The following is a 23,668-nucleotide window of genomic DNA, read 5'->3' as shown; positions in this document are numbered from 1 at the left end:
CCCCCCAGGCCGGGCCGCCATGGCCGGCGCGTTGCTATGGCGCGGCCCCGCCCCGCCCCTCTCCGCGCGTCCCAACATGGCGGCGGCGGGCGGGGGGCGCCGGGCGCTTCTCCAGCTCCCGGTGCCGCTCCCGCTGCTGCTCCCGGTGCTCCTGGCGGCGGCCGCGGCCGCGCGGCTCTACCGGCCTGGCCACGACCCGCTGACCGTGCTGACGGCCGGCTCGGTGCGGCCGGCGCTGCTCAACTCCTCGACCGCCTGGGTGGTGCAGTTCTACAGCTCGTCCTGCGGCCACTGCATCGCCTTCGCTCCCACCTGGCGGGCGCTGGCGGGGGACGTCAAAGGTGAGGCTGGGACCGGGGCGCGGCCGCCCGGCTGCCCTGACCGCGGCCTCCCGGTGCCCGGTGCCGGTGCAGGGCCGCGGCGGTGCCCGGGGGGCGCTGGGCTGGGGGGCCGCGGGGCCTCGGGCGCTGTGTCACCCCTGGGCTGTGCGGGCCGGGCCGGGCCGGGTGGTGTGTGAGCCGTGGTGCCTCGGTGTGTGAGAATCACCCCTCCTGCCAGTGCCATGGTGGTGTTCTGAGAGTGAGCATCACCCCTCATCCTCTCCTCTGGTGGTACCTCGGTGTGAGAGCATCACCCCTCATCCTGCTTCCCTGGTGGTACCTTGTTGTGTGAGCATCACCCCTCATCCTTCTTCCCTGGTGGTACCTTGTTGTGTGAGCATCACCCCTCGTCCCACTTTCCTGGTGGTACCTTGGTGTGTGAGCATCACCCCTCATCCCACTTTCCTGGTGGTCCCACACTGCCAGAATGGCACATGGCACAGAGGAAGGCATAGGTGGTGGTAGCACATCCCCAAATTAAAGGTTTCATAGGAATCCAGGGATAAAACATCACCTCACACAGAGTGATCCAGCTGTGGGGTTTGCACGCGAGCGTCCATGTGTGCCCCATGGGAGGTTTGTTTAGACTGAACCCTTGGAGGCAAAATGTTTATCTTCTGAATGTTTCCTAAAGAGAACAGCCTATTTTGGAAGCTAAATAAAAAATATTGTGGTACTGGAAAGACCATGAATGTATTTGATCTATGTCTTGCAAATGCAACATAGTGTGGATGGCCTAGAAGGGAAAAAAGGACCACCAGGAAATGATAAAAAAATCAAGCAAAGTGAGAACCAGGTTTTCAGATTTATCACATAGTGAATTAAAAAGAAGTGGTGGCCTCCACAGCTTATACTGAGAGACCTGCCTTGCTGTGTCAGCCTGCTCAGGTTTTTTGGCAGGTGCTGAAGTGTTTTACTCTGGTTTTACATGTAAGGAAACAAACAGGCCCCTCAGGTGTTGGTTACATTCGATACCTTTGTTGTGGAGGAAACTAGAGATCAGATTTGTATGAAATGTTATTCTTAACATAGTGGTATAAAAGGCTTTTAAACTGTTCTTAATTTAGCATTTCACCCAGGAGATCTTTCCAGGATGGAACAGCAGTTCTAATACACTCATGGTTTCAGTTTGAGAGGGAGTGAAGAGCTCTGGCTCTTCTCTGACACCCTGAAAAGTGTTAACAACTAACAGGAGATGTAGGTGCAGTGCTAGATGTACATGGGTTTAGATTTGTGGAAATGAAGGCTCACCCAAAAATAGGTCCTGAGGAACTCACCACACACTGAGGAATTCTGTCTGATGAGCAGAGGCTCAAAACCAGAGAAGCACAGAGCAGTCATGGTTTCAGAGCAGTCCAAACTCTCCTTACTTATATGGGGGGATTGTTTATAAAACCAGTGGCTTTTTTCTGTTTAATCTGCATAAATTTATATAACATTTTCACTACTGCTTTGATTTGCCTCTGGCCAAAATATATTAGATTTTCTTCTTCTTTGAAGTAATAAGGAAGTGTTTGAGCACTGCAGTGAAGGTCAGGGAGAGCCTGAACTGATCTGAGCTTTTGTCAGAATAAAACAGGTTTACATACATAAACATGTTTATATATTAATACAGCAGTGTGAAACCTTTGTAATTTGTAATGACTTCTTCAAATACATATTTTCTTTCTCACCTACAGTCATGATAACTGCAAATTCTGTTATGCACTTGTATTACTGGAACTACTTAAAAGGCCTCTCTCCTCTTTAGTCCTTTGAATTTTTATGAAGACTTTCATTTAGAAAGTGGATTCTGATATTTGTGGACATTGGCACTACCAGCGAATGCAATTGGCTTCTGCTGTTATTTGTCAGGAAAATGTTTCAATTTTCAAGTTGGAATGAATGGATTTTAGGAGGAGGCTGAGAACAGGCACACTTTTCATTGGGAGCTTCATCAAAAAAACCAAACCCCAGAACGTTTTGCCCACTTAGGCTGTCTCAACATTTATTTTTCAAAAATATTTACTCCTCTGCTGGGATATTAAAGCTTTCCTTGAGGATGCAGGTTTGTTTACATTAGAATCACTGTGGATGTGTTTGCTGATTTGGTGTCCAAACAAAATCCAGTTAAATTGGTGCTACTACTTTGTCCATAAAAGGCCTGTGCTAATAGACTTAATTTTTATTTTGTTTCTCATTTGTTAAATCTTGGCAATACAACCATTGCAGATTTCATAGAAGAACATAATCCTCCTGAAAAATAGGATCAGTGCTTGCTTTTGTGTAATTTATGTTTCGATTTTGATACTCCCTCTCCTTTCAGAACAGGCTTTACACTCAGAATCACAGTTTATCTTATTATAGAAGTGGCCAAAGTGGCCATTAGAGTTAACTGCCTTTTTTCTGTCTTAAAAGATGATTGAATCTATCCAGCAAAATGCCTGTGGGCTGGAATTGTGTGGTGATTTTCTGTGTAGAAGGTACAAAACCCCTTAGAAATCCCATATATGACAACCCTTCAGTTATACACAGAAGCAATCCACTCCTCAGGATTTGGAACAACTCTTCCAAACCTAGCAGTTGTTGTTTCAAATACAGCAGTAACAATTTCCTTCCCTAGATTGTTCTTTGACCACCTTTGGTGGGGAACTGCAGAAACCCTTCTCATCCTTCAGGAGGTGTTAAAATTGGCAGCTTTCAAGTAGCACATGGGGAAGAGGTGCCTTGGGATGAGATGTGTGACCTGAAACTTCCTGATGGAAAACACCCAGCTGGAGAGGAAGTTTATGAGAAGGAAGCACATTCCTTGTAGTTCACTGGTTGGAGCTGTGTAGCATTTCTCAAGTGGGAGGTTCGACCAACCTGTGGATTCCAGTTTGTCCAAGACAGTCCTGTTCATTCACTGGAACAGAAGTTATGCTGGTTAATATGTCATTCATCTGCCTGTTTCACATGGTTTGTGAGTCTCTATTTCAAAACTACTAATGCTAATTTAAAATTAATCAGCATTTTAAAGAAGCTGGTCCAGGCTGCAGTGGCACCGGGAACTCCGCGGTGTGGGCTGTGCTTCCAGCAACGCTGGCATCCCTGAGAAAGGAAAAGCTGCTTTTCCAGCAGCAGGAATGCTGAGCAACACACTCCCCAGCTGGTGCTCTTTAACCCAGGGGTTTAGCTGGGCTGGGGGTGCTTTGTTGTGTGGGGTTTATTTGCATTGGGATCACAGAGCTCCCATTCATGGTGCGGAGGAGGATCCAGACAGGTGGAAAAAGGAGGAGGGGGTGCTGGAAGTTGAATGGGAGAGATACCCAGAAGCCAAACTTTCCTTTTGTATTTTGCATTTTATTTGATGAAATGGACTGTTGTGTCCTTTGTGCTGCTGTGAATACGTGCCCATCTGCTCCAGCATGTTTGTGGGGTCTCCTGGTGCCCGCTCAGCTCTTGGCACGTTCAGCACAAAACTCTCCCTCAGCTGCCCCATCTCCTCCAAAGACAAATAAAGGTCAAGCTAAGTTTCAAAAGCAGTTTGGCAAAGCAGCTCTCCATCAGCTCTTGAACTTGATGAAGCTTTCATGCTCTTTGCTGTAAATCAAGTTTAATTTTAGTGCTTTTTGAATTTTATTGATACTTGGGAATTGTGGGAGACCTTGAAATTCTGCCCACGGCTGGTTTGATTTAACTTTGCTTTAAAAAGGAGCTGTCTAAGGATTCCCTTGGAGTGCTTCTTCCTTAAAGTGATTGCTGCAGCACAGCCTGGCTCAAAAAGATAAGTTCCCAGCAAAAAGAGAAGGAAAAAGCTGTAAGTCAGTGGAAAGCTTCTATTGAAGTTACATAAGCATATTTGTAGAAATACATGAACTCTTGTGGTTACTGCTATGAAACATGTATAAAGAAAACTCACAGTGATGCTCAAACTCAACTATTTAGCACTCTGGTTAAAATGCAGGTTTTTTTTGAGGTATATCTAATGTATTTCTGAACAGTGCTGATGGATACAGACAACTTCCAGCAGATACTGTGTAATCCTGAGGCCTCTCAGAAAATTGTAACTTGCAGGAAAAACAGCTTGTTAAAAAACCTGTAATACAAGATACATCGAATTTATGGCTTTGTAATTGACAGCCATGGGGATGAGTAGCTGCTGGATTAATTTTATTCAGGTCTGTGTTCTGCATGCCTTATTTTATGAGCATAGCTAATGGGAAAAGCTGGGGAATTCAAGCCGGGGTCCTGATGGGATGACCCCAATTTCGTCTTCCTGGATTCAGTAAAATGCCTTCAGCCCTGGAACTGCTGCACTCTCTGTTGGGATTCCTCTTGTTTAGGTGCATTTAAAATCCTGATGCAGCCAAGAAAAACAGGGAGGTTTTAGTTATTTTGAAAATGAGTAGCTCGTGTTACACTCGGGGGTAGAAATGAGCAGCAAATGAGAATCGACCGAGGACTGGATTTTTATGCCACTGGAATCTGTCAGAGTCCTGTTCCTGCTTTCCATGGGAAGCAGGGTAATCCATCAGCTGGGATCCCTGATCACTTCTGCTGAAAATTGAAAGGTGTCTTTGTTTTCAGACTGGGAACCTGCAATTAGACTTGGTGTGCTGGACTGTGGGGAAGAGGAGAACTATGAGACCTGCAAGGAATATGGTATTCACTTCTACCCAACCTTTAGGGTAAGTGGCAGAACGTCCTGCCTTAGGTAAATAATGCATGTTTTGTAGTAAGTAAAACCATAAAATTATGTATAACTTGTTGTTCTTTAACTGGACTTCTACTTTGCTTTTTCTGAGAAAACTGCAAACTTGATAAAAGATTAATTTGAGGGTTTTTTTGCTGAATGCAAGAGCTGATGCAGCTGTTTAGAGCAGAAATTCTGAATCTGGAAAATTCTCATGCAAAGTACTGTGTTGTTACATTTATATAACTCTTCGTTTTAATAGATTCATTAGGTAACAATTTGTACAAATATTTTTCAAATTCAAATGTGTGAAAATAAAGGAAACACATGGGAATTGCCTCATGAAAACAGCTGATTTCATGACCAATTAAAAATTTCCCCTTGATTGATCATTCACTATTTTTCTAATTAATTTCATAATTTGCTTAAACTGGCTTTTAAAAGGATCTTGTGTTAATCAGAAGTATCTACCATTGTTCATTTCTATATCTAAATGCAATTTTTACCTTCTCTCTCTCTGTCAGTCTGTATAATCACATTTTTAACTGTAAGTCTGAGCAGAATGTGGTGAAGAGGATTGAATAAACTGTGTTTGTGATGAGGGGGAACAGGAGGCATTTCACTGTAGGATCTTTTACTCTGAGAGAAAAAACAGTATTTTTTTTAATCTTTAAAGTTTTAGGTGTAAATTGGAGCACAGTCTTTATTTTTCCATTTTATTTTTCGTAGCAGAAGATGGCCAAGCTCCCTTAGATCTCCTGTTTAACCACTGGAGGGAGTTGGGAAAATGTGAATTGTGTTCCGAGCATATACAGAGCTGGTAACACAGATTTGGGAATCAGTTACTTTGGGTTAATGTTTGCAGTATTTTTCCTCTAAAAGTTGGCTTTATTGTTGTCAGAGTTCTGAATGGTACCTATGAGATACCCTAAGGAAGGTGACAAACAGGTCTTTGGAACTCGTAGATTTAGAGGGAAAACTCAAAGATAAAAATGTTTTGTAGTTAAGAGCTGTAAAAGTAAAAAATCTTGAAAACCATTTTTGGTTTTGTCTGATACTGTGACTTTTCTTTTCTCCCCTGTAGTACTTCAAAGCATTTACAAAACAGTTTACTACTGGAGAAAACTACCAAGGTAAGAATATCCAACTGTAAGGAATCCCAGGGCAGTTTTTCCTGTGAGCCAGGGATGTGTCACACAACAAGCAAAATCCCTTTGCCTGTCAGTTAGTTTGGAAAGAGATGGGATGGACACCAAATAGCTTTTTAAGACAGGATATTCCAAGCATTGTATGAAAACAGAGTGTTAGGTAGAATTTTAGACAGGCAAAACGTTTGTTCAAGAACTTAGGGCTCACATTCCTCATTTTAATTTTAAATAAAGTTCTTAATTTTCCCGAATGTCTTGATAATTTTTTTTTAATTCCCTTTTTTTTTTTTCCCCACCACACACCTCATCAGCAGGAGATCCAATTTGCTCAGTCCTGACTCTGGTGCCTTTTGATCCGTGAGCCACTTTTCCAGGCATCCTGAATTGCCCTGGGAGAGCCCCTATTCAGATGTTGCCCAACTGAAACCAGGCTTATCCCCTGTGTGTGTGACAGGATCACAGCTTGAGGTGGTTTGTCTGGGACAAAAGTGGTGTTGTGTCTTTCAATGGATTAACATTTAAAAGGCCAGAGGTCAGAGGAGAGACCACCTGCACCATTAACCCCTCCTGGCCAAGAGAGCCACGCTTGTACCTGGGGCTTTTGGGCATTTGTGACAGTTCCTGCTTTTTAATTGCTTTCTCTTCAAGCAAATCAAATATTCTCACACTCCAGTAATTTTCTCACGTTGTCACCTGGCCCATTTGGTAGGATTGATACACCTTGGCAGTTTTTAATTAATGATTGATACCTTTATTGCAAAAAAGCTCCTGGAGGTGCCCACACCAACTATTGTGAAAATAAGCACAAATTTAGGATCAAGCATTGTTTGAAGAGAAAATCAGCCAGGCAGGCAAATGGGTAGATTTGGAAAAGCCTTGAAGTTGTATTAATTTTGGGGTGGGATGACAGCTTTTAAATGTGACCTTATATTAACATTAAAATGAAATCCTGCAACTAAATCCTTAGTTCTTCAGCCAAATAGTATTCTGGGTTGTAAGTCTAAATTTAACACAAAAACCTGACACAGCAAAGCATGAGAAAACCTGCCTGCACAGGCACTCACATTCACAGGAAACCTCCTTGTGAGTCATTCTCCCCCAGTTTCTGAAGGGGTTGTATCTTCTGTCACCTCAGCAGGAGCAGATCGAGAGCCACAAACAGTCCGTCAGAAGATGATTGACTTCCTCCAGAACCATTCCCAGGAGGTCAGACCACCTGCTTGCCCACCCCTGGACCCAGTTTGGTGAGTTCCTTGTTTCAAATGGAGCTGTTTATGTTCACTGAGTTAATTAAATAAAATATAAAAGGTCCTATTAAAGACAAAGTGAATTTTTTTCTTACTATCACTTCTATTGTGAGATTGTAAAAGGAAATTCCATAAATATCAGTGGGTGTGTTGCATTCTGAATTTCTTTTCTTTTCTTTTGTTAAAAGGTCCAGTGATATTACTTCCCTTTTTGACAAGAACAGCCACCATTACACTGCCATCGTGTTTGAAAGCAACAGCTCCTACCTGGGGCGAGAGGTAACTGTGCCCTCTGACTGACAGGCTGTCTGGGAATGAATGTTGTCATAACCCAGCTGAATTTTAGGTTATTTAGCCAAGCAACAAACTGATTCTAGGACTGAATTCAAAGGTCATAAAGGGCAGGTCATGCCTGTTTGAGGGATCACAAAGCCAAGGGATTTTCTAGGGCAGTGCTTCTCACACAGAGGGACTTGCTTACAAAAGATTGTGATGTCACGTTGACTTCTTCCATTCATGTGTCAGTGGAAGATTAATTTATCAACTTCACTGTTAGCACAGTTCTTTTTTTTCTTTCCAGATTTGGAAGATCACAGGAAAAATATTGTCAGATTATGTTATTGTTTTGTTACTGCTGGAGAACAATTTGTGATATGTATTCTTCTGGGCAACTTTTATGATTTCAACTGTTGATAATAACCTAAAATCTCGGGTTCCCTTTCTTCACATGTAAATTCTGGGAAATTCTGTTCTAAATTAAGATGATAGCATAAAATTATTTTCACATCTCTGAGACGTGGAGGAAGTGGAAGTCTTTGGTTTCTGCTTCCCCCCATTCCATCAATAAAATATTTGATTTGGCATCTTTTCCCCACCTAATGAGCCTGCTGTTAGCTTAGACAACTGCTACTTTTCTCCTCCTGCCAAGATCTAGGATAAGTGAAGAAAATAAATTGCATAATTATCTGGGCATAATCTGTGTAGAAACATCCAATGTCTGCAAAATGTTTCTAATTAGATTTGATGCTGAGATGGCCCAGTTGCACAAGGGGAGGAGAATGTGCTGCCAAAAGGGAGGATCACTTTGGGAAGCAGGCTGCTCTGCTTCCAGGCATTTGTTTTGGAAGCTGCTGTGTTGATGCAAGTGAGCATTACTGAAGAAAAGAAATGAGAAGATTATAAAGTTCTTCAGCTTTTTATCACACTTGCTTTGATTTTTTTTTTACCTGCTGCTACAGAGGAACAGTGAGAGTCCTCTGATTAACACAAAGTGGAGTTTGCCTTCAGAGGGAAAGATGTTTGCTAATGTCATGTAGCATTTTAGCTTTATAGAATAGTTTAGTGAAATAGGAAATAACATTTTTTTCATGTTTACAATATGGGACAATATGGGCAAACCTAACAGGAGTCCCAGCTCCTGAAGAAGGGAAGGCCACATGTCATCACTGTGATGGAAGGAAGGAGGCAAAGACCAGGACAGACCAAGAAAAATAATAAAAAAAGAAAGATAAGAGTAATAATTTCCAGAGAAGAGTAAATCTTGTTCCTGTGCACAGAACAGTCATAGCTGCACTTCCTTGGCAAACAGCTTAAGGATGCCCTTAAAGGATGATGCACTTCACCCATTTTTGTGTTTTGTCCTACAGGATTCCTTGAACAATGTGTGATTCATGTCATCTTTTTGTTACCCAGGTTATCTTAGACTTGAGCCAGTATGAAAACCTCGTGGTGAGAAGGGCCTTGAATTCTGACAAGGCTTTCCTGGAGAAACTGGGTGTTCCCTCAGTCCCCTCCTGCTACTTGATCCACCCAAATGGGTCCCATGGCTTAATTAACAAGTGAGTAATTGTCAGTCAGAGCAGTATGAGGAGGTTCATTTAAGTTACAAAGAAAAAGCTTCTATGGATTCCTTTCACACAAAGCAAATTATTCTGTATCATCCTTTTGCCTGTAATAGTGACATGGTGTCCTGACATGTCATCAATGCACTGTACTGTTGTGCAGTTGTGTGTTATTATCAATAAGAGACCTAATACTACTTTTACTTACCACTGTTGCCTATTTCTAGCTTTAATTTATTACTGTGATACATCTGAAAAGAAAAAAACTTAGGAATAAAAGTGGAAAAAAATAAATGAAGCGTCAAAGTTCTTAAAAAAAAACTTGATTCTAAGTGAAAATACTTGTTCCATGTGAACATTTTTTGTGTAAAGTGAATGAATGTTTTGATGAACATTATTTGTTCTTATTTTGAATGGAATTTCACACCACTAATCCAAATTGTTATTGCCAAATTGAGCATTATTTCACTCCACTTTGTATGGAAACATACCATGCTACGCTAGGACTGGAAAACATGAACCAAAGTGAATATCTTGTTTTATAAATATACTAATTTGCTTTGGACATTCACTTAGTCTGAGATTAAAAGTAATCTCTCTTTGTTGTCCATTTATGTGCAGTTTGAAGCCTCTACGGTCTTTCTTTTCTTCATATTTAAAGTCACTACCAGGTGTAAGAAAAAAGCTCCTTTTGCCACTCCAGCTGCCAGCTCAAGAAGACAAAGAGGAGGGCACAGAAACCAAGGTGTGGAAAGAATTTGATAAGTAAGTGATACCCTTGATTTTCAGATCAACACTTGGTTATTAAAATTTATTTTACAGGGGGTTTTTTTGCCCTATGGGAAGCTGTGCTGTAATTTAAAATAAAATCCTAGTGCAGTTCCAAATTTGACTTCATTCCATCCCAGAGGATGCACCTTGAGTTGAACAGGTTGATCACAGCTGAGTGCTCTGCATCCTTCTGCTGTGTAAAATTAAAGGTGTTCATGCTTAAAACTGGAGGAATTGCAGCATCAAAACTCAGGGCAAAGCTTTCAGCTGCTGCTTCAGCTTCATCCCTCCAGGTGTATCCAGGTAACACTTGGAAATTGGTTTAATTCCAACACCAAGGTTACAAATTGGGAGCAGCTTTTCAAACTTTTCACAGGTGAAATTACTGAGGGCTGCCAGTGTTTTGGTTTTAGGAGCATCTGCACTGCTGTGGAAGGAATGTTTTTCTCCAAAAGTATGGTTAAATACTCAATTGACTTCAAAATGTGAAGAACTTACATCCCATTGCCTGAAATATATAAATCACTGATTGGAGCTGTTGGAAAACTTCAGGAAGTAATCAGTGTCTCTGAAAAACTGGATAGTAAAGGAAAAAGCTGTATAATTTCTGTAGAAAAGGAGAGTTCCCTGTGTGTGCAGCAGTGAAGCAGTGCCCACTGAAAAGTGCTGCCAAATGCAAGTATAATAGAAAATACTAAAGTCACTGGAAAAGATGTTTATCATCCCAAATCCCAAAGGTTTATCTTCACCCTCTTTCTCTCTTTGTGTGAGAGAAGGATGTAAAGCCTTTGCAGAGAGATAATCCCTCAGCATCTTTAGATGGAAAGATGTAAGACTGAGTGCTTTAATTTAGTACTTATTTTCTTTTCATAGACACTATTAGTGTCATCTTCTTTCAATGACTATTATAAAGTACTTTATATGAAACATTCTCTTGGCAAAACAACTTAGTTAAATTGAGCTGCTTTCCAGCACGGCAAAATCTCGTTGACATGAATCTCCAGTCCAAGTACCTTCTAAATAGGATCCTTTGGGAGAACCTCCTGCATTCATGTGGATGTCTCTTTATTTAAGAAACTTCATGCAGAATTTTTCTGGTTTTTAAAATTTAAGTGAGTACATTATTAATCAAGGATATAGATTCAGAATAAGTCTGTAGTTTGAGCTGTTAGGATATAGCTCAAATGTAGAATATTCTGTATTTTAATATGTTCTTTCCTGTATGTAATTTAGGAGGTGGGGCCAGCCAATTTCTTGAATGATTGTTTTTTAATTCTGTGTGTTTTTGGAAGCAATAGTGGTGCTGAGCTCTTAAAAGAAACCTTAACTATTAACTATGTGAAATTCTGTTTGTTCGGTGCCATTGCTCTCTCACACTGTCTGAAGTTTGTGCTCTGGGAGCACTGAAAGCTGGGGGTGTGTTCTTGATGCATTTGTACTTTGTGAAGTGGTTTTTGTTTTGAAGATATTTGGTTGTGAGAGGGAACTTTTAAGATGTTTGGTTTGTTTTACGTGGTTTACTTTCGCCTGTCACAAGGTGCCTGATTCTGCCTCCAGAGCTGATGTGATTTAACTTTTACATAAAGGACCTGCAGTAAAACTGCTGCATTTAGGAGAGGATTTCTAAACTCAGTCCTTTCCAACACTGACATTTTCAGCCCTGTTTGTGCCCCTGCTCTGTGTTTAATCCACTGTTGTTGAACAGAATTCTCCCTTTGTCCATAACATGTCATTTTTCTGTTTGTGGCCAACCCAGCAGAGAAGCTGTAATTTCCTTCCATCCCCGTTTCCTTGCTGACGGTGCCAGGGCTATAATTTCATGGCAAGGTAAAGCTGGCTGGGAGGCAGAAAAGTTTAGTCAAATATTAAAAAAAAAACCAACTTTCTTAAATGTGTTTGTGCTTCATTTGTCCAAACCCTGAAGGGAATGAAAGAGTCCAGTGACACCAACCTGAGCACCCGGGGCGGGGTAACTGCAGTCCCTGGGGGGACTCTGCTGACACCTCTCTCTATCAATTTTATCTTCATGGCTGGTGACAAAAAAAAAAAAGCCAAAGAAAGCTGCCAGGTTATCCCATGATTTGTGTGTTTTCCAGGACCAAGCTGTACATGGCTGACCTTGAGTCGGGATTGCATTTCCTGCTCAGGGTGGAACTCGCCACGCACAAGACACTTGAGGGAGCTGAGCTCAAGACCTTCAAGGATTTTGTCACCATCTCTGCCAAGGTACGCACTTCCAGTCTGTGATTATCTGTAAGAATGAAGTGACTCCCCCATCAAATTTATTATGGGGCAAAGGTCTCTCAAAATGTCTTTTGCAGCTTTTAAATGTGTGCGTCCTCAGCAGCTTAAAAAAGAGTTTTGGGGGTTTATGTATGTGCTGGTTTTGAAGTATTTGATGCTGTTCTGACTTACTTCCAGGGGTAAAATGCATTTTAATTTAATCTTAGAGGGCTCAAAATTAAATAAAGCTTAAGTAGTCTGCAGCATATTGAACAGCCACTGTAAATATAGTCCATTTATCAGATTTTCAGGATAAGTAGCTATTGTAACTCAGTGGGATTAAAACAACCTTTGTTTTTCATTTTTGACTTTTGGGTTTCATTAATGCACACTTGGCAAATGGTGTTCTGTTTAGAGATCTTAGCAGCTTCTGTCTAAATTTGGAATATAATAGAGGTACTGAATTTAACTGATTGAGTATTTCAAAATAACAGAGGTGTTGAATATTAATGAGTACTTAAAAAATAAAAATGCTTATGTGTTACATTTGTAATATAATGTGATATGAATTGAAAAAAATTAATTTTACTTTTTAATGCCAGTTTACTGAAGTGACCAATGTCCCTTTATATTTACTTACAGTGTAGCTACCACTATGTTTTATTTTAAAACAGTGAATCAATAACTATTAAGGGAGTAATAAGGCCTATATGAACCCTTTCCAGATATCTGGATTTATCTGAAAATCAGACAGACAGTTTCTTACCCCCCTTCCCCCTCCCCTGCAGCCATCAGAGGTCAGAAATCTCTCACTGGCCTCATTTCTTTAAGAAAGTGTGGTGCTAATCTTTCCATCATATTATCCCTAAAACATCCTCTGCTCTTCCTGATGGCTCCTGGCCAGCTGATGTCATTTGCTTCCCTGGTTATTAGTGCAGAAATTGGGAATGCTCTCTTTTGGCTCCCTGCTCAGCTCCACCTGCCCTTGCAGGGTGGACTGCTGGGCTTTATTTGCCTTTTTTTTTTGTGATGTAACATTTTCCTTGTATCTCCCATTCATGATTTGCAGGTGATTTTGTTAGGAAACCTCTTATACTCTTCTCCTGTTTATAGTGAGGATCATCCTGAAGTCACAGAGGTCTCTGGTTCCCTACTTGGGGAATTTTCATTACTGAAATCCTGCTCCCTAAAGGATGATGGGCATACTCAACTTAATTCTATAGTGATCACAACCCTAATTAAAGCAAAATACCATTTCTGGTGTAAAATCATGGCCTCACCACTGACTTACAGTCCCTCACACTCATCTGCCAGACTGTGGCTTCTGTAAGTTCCAAGTTAAGGAAGTCACTGTTTCCAAATCACTTTGGAAACCACTGTTACACATATGAGAAGGAAAACCCTCTTCTGGATAACCAGCTTCTAAATTTACAGAAATCTGACCAAAAAGAACTATATTTTGTGATTTATCTTCTAAGAGCAAGAAGGATTTCAGCCTCTCTGAGATGTTACCTCTGTTGTGAGCCTCATTCTGAATTACCCCAATGTGAAATTCTGTATAATCTATCCCAAGCTGTTCCATGCAATTCCTGCTTGTTATTCAGTGCCTTCCATTTTAATATTCTGCACATAAAAATTGTTAATTTTGTAAGCACAACTTAGTGTGAGGTGGCTGAAAGCAGAACAAGAATTTAATTTGCACTTTAAAGGCAGGAAAACAATTAGATGACGACAAAAGTGTCTTGCTGATGATGAGATTTGGGCTTTAAAATATTGTTTTCCTTGGTTTTTTTTGTTCTTCTCAGCTTTTTCCTGGCCGACAGCCTGTGGTAAAGTTGTTAGAGACCTTGCAAGAGTGGCTGGTGAGCCTTCCATTAGACAAAATCCCTTATGATGCTATTCTGGATCTGGTCAACAACAAAATGCGGGTAAGCTGGTCCCAGTTTCCAGCAGAAAATGCAGCATTAGTAAAGGATAAGATTCTATATAAATCTAAGACATCACTTACTGATGGTCCCTCAGTCATAATGGAGTTATAAGAAGGTTAAAATGAAAATAAAGTGAAATCATTACCAGAAAAAAAAAAAACAACAAAACACACGAACAAAACAAACAAAAAAAATCCACATGAAGAAATTGAAATGAGAGAATTGAACTCCACAATCCTGGCTGGGTTTATAATGAGCAAGCAATATGTGTTCCCTAATGTCAGCTTCCAGGGATCCAAGATTCCCAGTGGATATTTTGGGCTTTGCTGTGCCTGTTATCAGCAGGGTGCTCTTGGAGGTCAGAGTTGAAGCGATGGGAAATTCACCCACTGAAAGGGGAATTATTCCCAAAGAGTTTCCCCAAATACTCTTTAATTTCCTGGCATGCAAAAGCCTTGCTGGAATCCCATCCCACTCTGGCAAACAAAGCCCTGTGACAGGGCTGTCCTTGCCCAGAAATTAATAAGAATCCTCCCTCCCTATTTGCTCTCTGAAATTTGGAAACCTCCTGTGTGTTTTGGGAAGCAGAGAGAGAAGTTTCCAAAACTAAAACCTTGCACTGGATTTGGGGTATAGGGAATAAGAAGTGGGCTTGCTTTAAGAAAAAATAATATTAAATTCTACATCTTAACCTGTCAAGGTTAAACCACTGGGAGTCATGTAAACCTGGAGGAGTAATATGGAATTTTTAATGTGCCCTGGGAGACTGGGGCTCTGTCAGAGTTTACAGTAATATTTTCGTGAGTGTTTTGTTCATGCTGTTCTTGAAAAAGAAACTTTACAGGTGGAGCTGCTTCATGTGTCCTGTCATACTAATTTTAGAAGGTTTGACATCAGTATTTTGTATATTCCTGCAAGAGGGTTGAGTTTTCTAAAGGTACATCAGAGTATTTTGAACTTAAGGATTGTTCTGGGTTTAAAATCCATTTGCCTGAAGCATAAACTCATTAACAACAAGTGCAGAGAAAGTAATTGACTGTTCTTAACCCTCAATTCCACATAGGATCAGCTGTGCTCCTACATTCAGTAGCACATTTAGGTCCCAGAGCTGCATATATCCTAAATACACCTCTTTTTTTCCCAGATTTCTGGCATATCTCTCACTAAGAAGGTTCAGTGGGTTGGCTGCCAGGGCAGCAGACCAGAGCTGAGAGGTTACAGCTGCTCCCTTTGGAAGCTGTTCCACACCCTCACTGTTCAAGCTGCACTGAGACCAAAAGCCTTGATAAATACAGGTAAAAAGCACATTTTTTGGGGGGGAAGGAGTGTGTAAATCCTCAGTTAATACTGAGTTTGTGGAGGGCAGTGGCTGCAGGTCTGTACCAGCAGGGGTCAGAGCTTTGCTGCAGCTGGAAGGTTTGGAAAGCCTTTCTCCTCTCTTAGAAATGTGGTAAATAAAGTGTGTGGCCCTAAAGCTGTGAGTGAGAAAGCAGGGGAAAAAAAAATAAAAAAATTTCAAACGAGGAAATTTTGAGCTCCCTGAAAAGGGATGAAAATTATTCAGGTCACCTGAGGTTGCACTGGGAATTCAGTTTGAGAAGAATGAGATTTAACCATAGAATTTAGTAGCTATAAAGCATGTACAACCATTAGCTGATCCTTCTGTAATGTTATTTATTAAATACTGAATGTTATGACTGTTTTGGGTTGTTTTTTTTTCAGCTGAATGTACCTGTCATTAATCTCCCCAGTGATTTACTACTTTGCCAGCACTCTGTAAAATTGCTTGTTTTTAGACTTGCAGCATCTTGTGAAGCAGAGTGTTAATATTCTGGTGATGATTCCTATTTAAGAAACATGCTGGATATATAATCTATTTTCCTCACCCAATGAAAATAGAATTATTAATGCTAAAATATTGGCCTTCATATATTTTTATTCTTGCCAGGACAATACTGTTATTTGGTTACAATTCTATTTAGTTCTCATTTAAAGCCTTTTTAGATAGTCCCTATCAGAAAGGAATATAAGAATTCTAGATGGACTGTTACTAAACCATAAACCCCAGAAATTTGCAATTTTCCAGTTGCTGATTTTATATTTAAAAAAGTGTTTCATTATTTCAATTTACAGATATGTGTGTTTGTCCAGAATTATTTGCAATCCCAGTGAAAAAAATCTTTCAAATCTTAATAATTCTCCTGCAGAACAGGGATATTTTTTTTTTATATAGCAAATCATCCTGTTGTTTATTTTTGTTGTTCTCTTTGTTTTGTTTGTTTTTCATGGGACAGTGGGTTAAATTTTTTCCATCTAGTGCTGTGAGTTGGAAGGGTTTGCACTGGATGATTTTTAACCCTTCAGGATCCTGCATAAGTTAAATTCCCCTTTTGTCCCACTTGCCAAAAATGTTCTGATTAAATCTAAAAAAAAAATTCTTAATATTTAACCACGCAAAATTGCACCTTAAACTGTGTGTTCCAAGCATGAGCTGGAGTCAAACCTGAAGTTAAAAATACATGGTAGGACCTGAGAACTCTTTGGCACAGTTAACCCTGGCTGGAAATCGGGGCAGAGATGTGATGATCACTTCTTACAGCCAAAGAATTGGGTCAGTCTGAGACTGTGGGATTATGTCTTGGGAGGTTTTCCTCTCCTTATTGCTTGTTTAAATCCCATCTACTAAAAAGCATGATGCACTCCCTAATCCTTCCCACCACAGGTAGGGTTTTATGGTTCTTGTCCACTTTAAAGATTAGGGTTACCCTGAATTGCAGTAGTTTGGGAGGAGAGAGAAAAGGAGGATTACACGATGATACATGGCAGATGTTAATAGAAGATTCATCTCGGGGGCTGATAAAAGAAAAACAAACCAAATGAGCCATTTTGCAATTGTTTGTTTTCTTTTGAAAGCAGATGTGTTTTCCTTGAGCGTTTCCTCTGGGTGAACTCGCTGTGGATTTAGTGAGAAAATGCCTTTATTGGGCTCTACTTGAAATATTTTCCTGGGGAAGGGTGAAAATTTTGAACCTGCAGCAGGAGCAGCACGAGGGACTCAGAGCAGAGCTGCTCACACCCAAGGATGGGTCAAATCACTGCAGAAATCAAGTCCTGAGCACACTTAATTATAAAGAAATGAGTTTTTAGATAACAGGATCTATTGGTGTGAATAAGACAGGCTTGGGGATTTCATAATGAACTATCTGGATTCTTTCTTAATCTGAATTTGAAAGATCTCCCCACAAAATGAATTTTCAGGAGTGTAACATTGCACAGGAGAACAGATATAATTAAATTTTTGTATGAGTCTGTTCCTCCACAAAGAGATTATTTGCAAGTAGTTACTTTGGTTGTGTTGGTCGTTGTTTTTTTTCTAAACACGTATTTTATTATAAGTAGTAAAACTGTTCTGCCTGAAATTCGTTTCAACTTTCCAAAATTATTTTCCAGCCTTCCTTTTAATACAGTAATTTAATCTGCTTTAATCTCATAGCTTTTATTTATACATGTCTGTTCAATCACAGATATTGAAGGGGCTGAGGAGAGATTGGTTGCTGTTTAGGATTTCTTTTTGGCTTTAAAGACTTCTTTTTGCTGCTGTGTTTAAGAATATCGTGGTGTTACTCTAAATAAAGGTGTAATGACAGTCTACATGTATTTCTTATATACATAACAAGAGTGCTCTGATAGTTTGAGCAGGTTTTGTGGATGATTTTTTTTCTTCCAAAAAAACAATGCAATAGTAAATTATTCCAGTGTTCAGCAGCAGGAGGCTGTAATTTGATCAATCTGCACCATAAAATGTGTTTAATTTGACAAGTGTGTGTTCATGGTAACACAGGGTACATTTTTAAATGCATTTTGACATAATTTACTGGGTCAATTAAGCATGAATCAGAAATTCTGTGAGACAGAGATGAAACCATTTAGAGTTCAACAAATTATGTCAGGTTTTCAAGCCACTTGGAGATGTAAGAACTACCTGCTGACACAGTAAGGGCCACAAAGTTCTCCATCTGGGGAGACCTTATCTTACTTCAGAATTAATTATTAACTAGTTAGTGTAGAAGTGTGAGTGTTATAGAATAATGATGTGTTTGTGTTTATTTTAGGAGGAATTCCTGATTCACTCTTGGAAGTGCAAACGTTGCTCAGCAGCTGTTCTGTGGGTGCATTCAGTGCCTGCCAAAAAAGCTGTGGAATTAATAAGTGTAATGAGATTCTGGTGCTCTAATTCCTCAGTAACAAACAGGCATCACAGGCACCTTGGGAAATACTGACCTGAGGGGGTTTGACTCCTGATTTTCCAGTAGAAGGATCACCATAACTTCAGTGCCTGGGCATAAATGTCATGTTATGCATACCATAAATATTCATTTAATTATTGGGCAAGACATTGGAGAAAGTCTCTGCTTCCAGAAGAATTGTGACACACAGACAGTGTGAACTTTGCATGTTCTAACAATTTCACAATGTGCTCTGGTAAAAATTAATGTCTGGTTCTCATTTAACCAAGTTTTTTCCCCCCCTTGAATTGTCAGATACTGTTTGAAAGGAGAAATTTCACTGGAGAGGACACTTGACTTTTAACTCTTCTTTTAATGTGTTGTTCAGGGTAACTTTGAGCACAGTTGTACATACTAAATGTGTTGGCTTGTATTGGTATAAACACCTACTTTGCATTTTTAATAGCACTGTTGCTCAATCAGCATTTTGGGAACCTCAGTGTGTTGGAAATAATTCCCTTGTGGCTGTGTCTGATACCCCAGACAAGCTTTCCAAACAGTGTGTTGTGGAAAGCACTGTTTGAGAGGACTTTAAGCTCTATTTATTGCCAAATAATTTTGGTTCTAAATGTCTCACCTCAACTGCCTAGTGGCAATGTTATAAATGAACTACTTAGTGACAATATATGTATTTTGTTGGAGGGAGTTTTTCTTCAAAGAACTCTGTGAAGCTTTTAGTCCCTCTAAGATCTTTGTGACTTATTTTTACACAGATCCTGTATGGTGACACTTGTGCTCTGGATATCTTTAAATTACAAAAGTGTCTATTTTTATAGAGTCAGGTGTGAATTTGCATGGAACAAGAATGGTGGAACATTTCCTTCCCTTTTCCCCCACTTCACTTTTATGTTGAAGTTCCTGGTTGGTCCAGAAGGGGCTCAATAAACCTGTCCCTTGTGCTGCAGGTCTCGAGGACAATCCCCAGGTCGTGCTGCAGGTCATGAGGAGGTACATCCAGCACTTCTTTGGGTGCAAGGCTTGTGCTCAGCACTTTGAAGAAATGGCCAAAGAGTCCATGGATTCCGTGAAAACCTTGGACAGGGCTGTCCTGTGGCTCTGGGAGAAGCACAACGTGGTGAACAACAGGCTGGCAGGTATGGGAGGGAGACACCTGAGATCCTGGTGGGATATAATCCCAAAACACCATTCTCCAAGGTAGTTTCTTCTGAAATTTCACCTGTTGCTCGATGAGAGGATCTTTCTGGAGTCCAAATCAAAACCTTCTCAAAAAAGGGACAATAAAAGTGGATAAAAATTAATCACATTTCTTTCTGTGACACTTTAAATAGAGGTTAAAACCTGTCTTTGTTGTGGAGTGATGCTGGTTGGAAAAATATAATTGAACAAGAGACTTTCTCAGGAGAAAAGAGCCTGAATTATTGGCAGATCAGCAATGGAATAAAATAAAATATGAGGGAAATCTGTACCCCCTCTAGATCGCTGTGTTTTCAGTTAGACTAAAAGTGCTGTTAAAATACTGGTTGTGTTTAATCCCTTCTGTTATGGAGGTATCAAGTAACTAAAGCACTAAAGAAAATTGGTTTCTCTTTGCACTAAATCCCTGTCTGCTGTTATGGATCTGGGTAATGTAGCATTAGTTACAATTTAAATATGCTACACTGTGTTCATATCATGGTCCTGCTGAATTCCCCAGATTTATGAAGTATCAGATACTGTTGTGAGCACGAACAGTTTGTCTCCCTTCTCCAAGGAGGAGAAGAGAGGTAAATGATAAGGGATTAAATAAAAAACATCCCCTAATTTTTGGTTACAATTGGCTGGGCTGTGAACACAGAACCAGGCAACTCCTCTTGGCTTGGACTTGCTAAGTGGTGGAGCAATACACTTATTTAGAGCATTAAGGTATTGGAAAACTCACAGGGATATTGATTTAGGTGATGCAACATCCAGCTAAAATACCCTTTTAGTAAGAGGTATAAACCCCCTGGAATAAATAATAATGTTAAATTATGCTTTTTAAGTTTGCTAAAATTTCTCCACGGGACAGTGATGTATTTTCACCCTTAAAAGCTGCATCTGTATTTGTGGTCACACATGTGGCCTCCAGTGAGAAATGATGTTTGGGCAATGAAAACACCTTGGCACAGCCCTGGAGTGGGTCAGGAGCTGCCTGGATATGGCTCTGCCCTGTGGAATTATTCCCTGTTGCTTTAGAATGGGCAGAATTTACAGCATTTTCCTCTTTGGCAGCAAAACACAAAGTACAGGGAATTTTCTGTTTGTAATCTCACCATAATTCATTTTGTTTCTACTTTCTCTATTGAAACAATTTGATTACTGAGTGATCTTTTAAGATAAAAAGGCAAATTTGCTCTCTTGCTTGTACATATCAAGGAGACACATATTTTTAAGCATCCTTTGAATCCGTTTTACTCAAAATCATGGGGAAGCTTCCTACCTTTAAAAAAAAAATAATAAAATGAGAGTCTGTTTTTTTAAAACATTTTAAATGTTAGTATACTAATAACAATCAGCTAAATAAATTAGCTTTTTCTTGCAAGTTTTTTTCCAAAAATTATCTCCATCCATGTTTTGCTATGTTATTTTTTAGAGCAAAATGTGACACCAGCTCCAGCCTTCAGCTCTGCTGTGAACACAGGGAGGTGGCCAGAGCTGTGAGCATCTGAAATGTTCAAACTGGATCTAATTCAAGACAGCATTACAGGTTTAAAGGCTAAAAAAAAAAAAATTACAAGCTGAAAAATACATCTTAAACATAAGAATGGTTTTTCAAGTGCTAAAACCAGTTTGCTCCAGCAGTAATGCAAAAAGCTGTGGAAAAGCAAGCTTAGGATGGAATGATTCACAGCACAGAAACATGAAAATATCTGAGCCTTTGGCCTTGAAGCTGCTCCTGCAACCCGGGCAGAACACAGGGATTAAGGAGCACTGAGTGAAAAGAGCAGTTTGTTTTGCACCATAATTCAGGTTAACCCTGAAGGGCCCAGATGGTTGTGTCCTCCTGCCTCCTGAAAGCAGCAATTGCAGCAGCTGGGGCTGGGATTCCCACCCTGCAGCTTTTCCTGGGAAAAAAAAAAGGCAAATAATTATAATTTTGTGTTTGTATTTTGAAATGCTTCGGGTTGGAATTGATGCACCCCTGAGGAAACTTGTGAATTTCCAAATTTGTTTGGGGTTGTTCTTGGTTTAATACGAACATCTTTGTGCTGTGGGGTGTTTTTTGAACAACCCCACTGTTTGTGAGTGGGAAATACTCTCTGGGAGGTGTCTGATGGTTCAGCTTTCCCCGTTTGTTCCTTGATTTTTATTCTGCTATTTATTTTTACTGCGTTTTTTTTTTTCTCCTCCCAATCAGGTGATTTGACTGAAGATCCAAAGTTTCCCAAAGTTCAGTGGCCAACTCCAGACATTTGTCCTGCCTGTCATGAGGAGATTAAAGGACTGCACAGCTGGAATGAAGAGCAAGTCCTGCAGTTCCTGAAATCCCACTACAACAGTGACAATATCCTCTACAAATACACCGAGAGCCAGACTGACTCCAGTGACCCCGAGCAGGGAGACACCAGAGAGGGGAAGGACAAAAGCCTGCTGAAGAATCCAGGGGGAAACAGAGAAAATAAACTCCAGGATAAGGAAAACTCAGTAGATTCGGGCTTTAAGGGGTTAGAGAAGCCCGGAGGGAATCCTGGAGCTGTCCAAGGTAGCGGGAAAAATTCTGTGGCATCAGTGAACCTCAGAGAGGTCAGGCAGGCTGTGTCCTTCCTGGGGATTGGCTTTTCCAACATAGACATGAGTCTCTGTGTCATCCTCTATGTCGCCTCCTCCTTGTTTTTGATGATCATGTACTTTTTTTTCCGGATGAGATCCAAGAGGTGGAAGGTGAAGTATTACCGGCCCTCGGTGTAGGGGTTCTCCGTGTCCGTGGCTGTTCCCAGACACAGCTTTAACCTTGATGATCAGGGATTTTATACACAGTATTCCTTTGTCCCGAGGCATTCCCAGGTGTTGGATGTGAGGGGCTGGCTGTGGGAAGCCGAGGCACACGTGGCTGTGCTCTGGAGGGAGCGTTGCATGTGTCAGGGCAGGTTTTTCCATGACTTACCACCGACATCCTTTACTCATTCTCAGAGTAAACATTGCATTATGCAATCCACTGTGCCTGCTGGGGGAGGAAATTGGATATTGTTTTGTGTACTTCAAGTCAGGTGTTATTTTTTTTTTTAGTTTACCCAGAGCTGGTTTCACCTCCCCGAGTGCTGAACAGTTCCAGTGGTACTTTGGCTGCTTCCTTTGGAGGAGCAAGAATTCTGAGGGGTTTGTTTTTTGTTTTTTTTTCAGGAAACGAGTTTCATTCTGATTAAACCATTTCTAAACCTCTGTGACTTTCTGAAATATTATTTCCCTGGCATATTTTAAGGAGAAAGCATTCTGTGTCCACATCATTCTTGTGTATTCCAGCCAAGGATGTGTGTGTGACTGCCTGGATGGGAGTTTTGGGGCAGTTTGTGTCTCAATTAGCAGCCTGATTCTGATTGCTAATGGTCATCATTTTATTGGAGATTAGGTGTGAGCAAGGACAGACCTGGAACTGGTGCTTTACTTGCTCCACTATTGGATGTGCTAATGGAGCACTGGATAACTCACCTCATTTATGAGCCAGGAAAATAGCTGATTAATTATCTTGTTATCCAGGTGGAAGCCAATCCTGATGAACTCTAGTAAAGGAAAACAGGGTTTTCAGAGAAGGACAGTGAGATTTGTATTAACATGGCAGAACAGATTGAAAAATCTGGGAATACTGAGTTTCTTCTGGTGGATAACTCCATTATAACATAGCAATTAATGCTTCCCTTGGGATTTGCAGCTCTGAGCTCACAGAGTGTCACCTGCCGGGGGTGAATTGTCTGTGCAGGGCCCAGAACAGCCCTTCCCTCCCTCCCTGCTGCTGGAATGCTCCTGCTGGAGTCAGGAAGGGCTCTCTGATGGTTCAGGGCAGAGCTGCTCCATTCTGGGACGTGGCAGCAGTTGGGAATGTGGCATTTTCCTTTCCTGGTCAGTCTGGGGGCCTGGTGGGCAGCAATTAGAAGAAACCCTGAAAACAGCTCTAAAATTACCATTGGGAACAGGAGTTCCTGTGATCCTGACTGGGGGGATAATTCAGGTCCTGGATAGTGAAGTTTCTAATCCCATCCAATGTAATTGAGCATG

At 40.7% G+C, this 23,668-nt stretch overlaps 1 protein-coding gene across 2 annotated transcripts; it reads left to right on the top strand.

The window, feature by feature from the left end:
- Nucleotides 1-19: 19 nt before the first annotated feature.
- Nucleotides 20-22,837, top strand: QSOX2 (quiescin sulfhydryl oxidase 2). Of its 2 annotated transcripts, none has more exons than XM_051807642.1 (12): nucleotides 20-341; nucleotides 4,929-5,029; nucleotides 6,119-6,167; nucleotides 7,318-7,426; nucleotides 7,618-7,708; nucleotides 9,122-9,267; nucleotides 9,892-10,035; nucleotides 12,138-12,267; nucleotides 14,070-14,192; nucleotides 15,337-15,487; nucleotides 19,384-19,572; nucleotides 21,816-22,837. In XM_051807642.1, the coding sequence occupies exons 1-12, from the start codon at nucleotides 20-22 to the stop codon at nucleotides 22,364-22,366; spliced, it is 2,106 nt and encodes a 701-aa protein (XP_051663602.1). In that variant the 3' UTR covers nucleotides 22,367-22,837. The 2 variants fall into 2 exon arrangements, with proteins under 2 accessions (XP_051663602.1, XP_051663603.1); XM_051807643.1 differs by having other exon boundaries at nucleotides 60-341; nucleotides 7,321-7,426.
- Nucleotides 22,838-23,668: the final 831 nt, after the last annotated feature.

The sequence above is a fragment of the Manacus candei genome, unplaced genomic scaffold (assembly GCF_025592945.1).
Source record: "Manacus candei isolate 608988 ecotype Guabito, Panama unplaced genomic scaffold, ASM2559294v1 h1tg000071l, whole genome shotgun sequence".
Classification (NCBI taxonomy): Eukaryota; Metazoa; Chordata; class Aves; order Passeriformes; family Pipridae; genus Manacus; species Manacus candei.
Note: the sequence above shows the minus strand (reverse complement) of the source record. Positions and strands in the feature narration are given on the sequence as shown.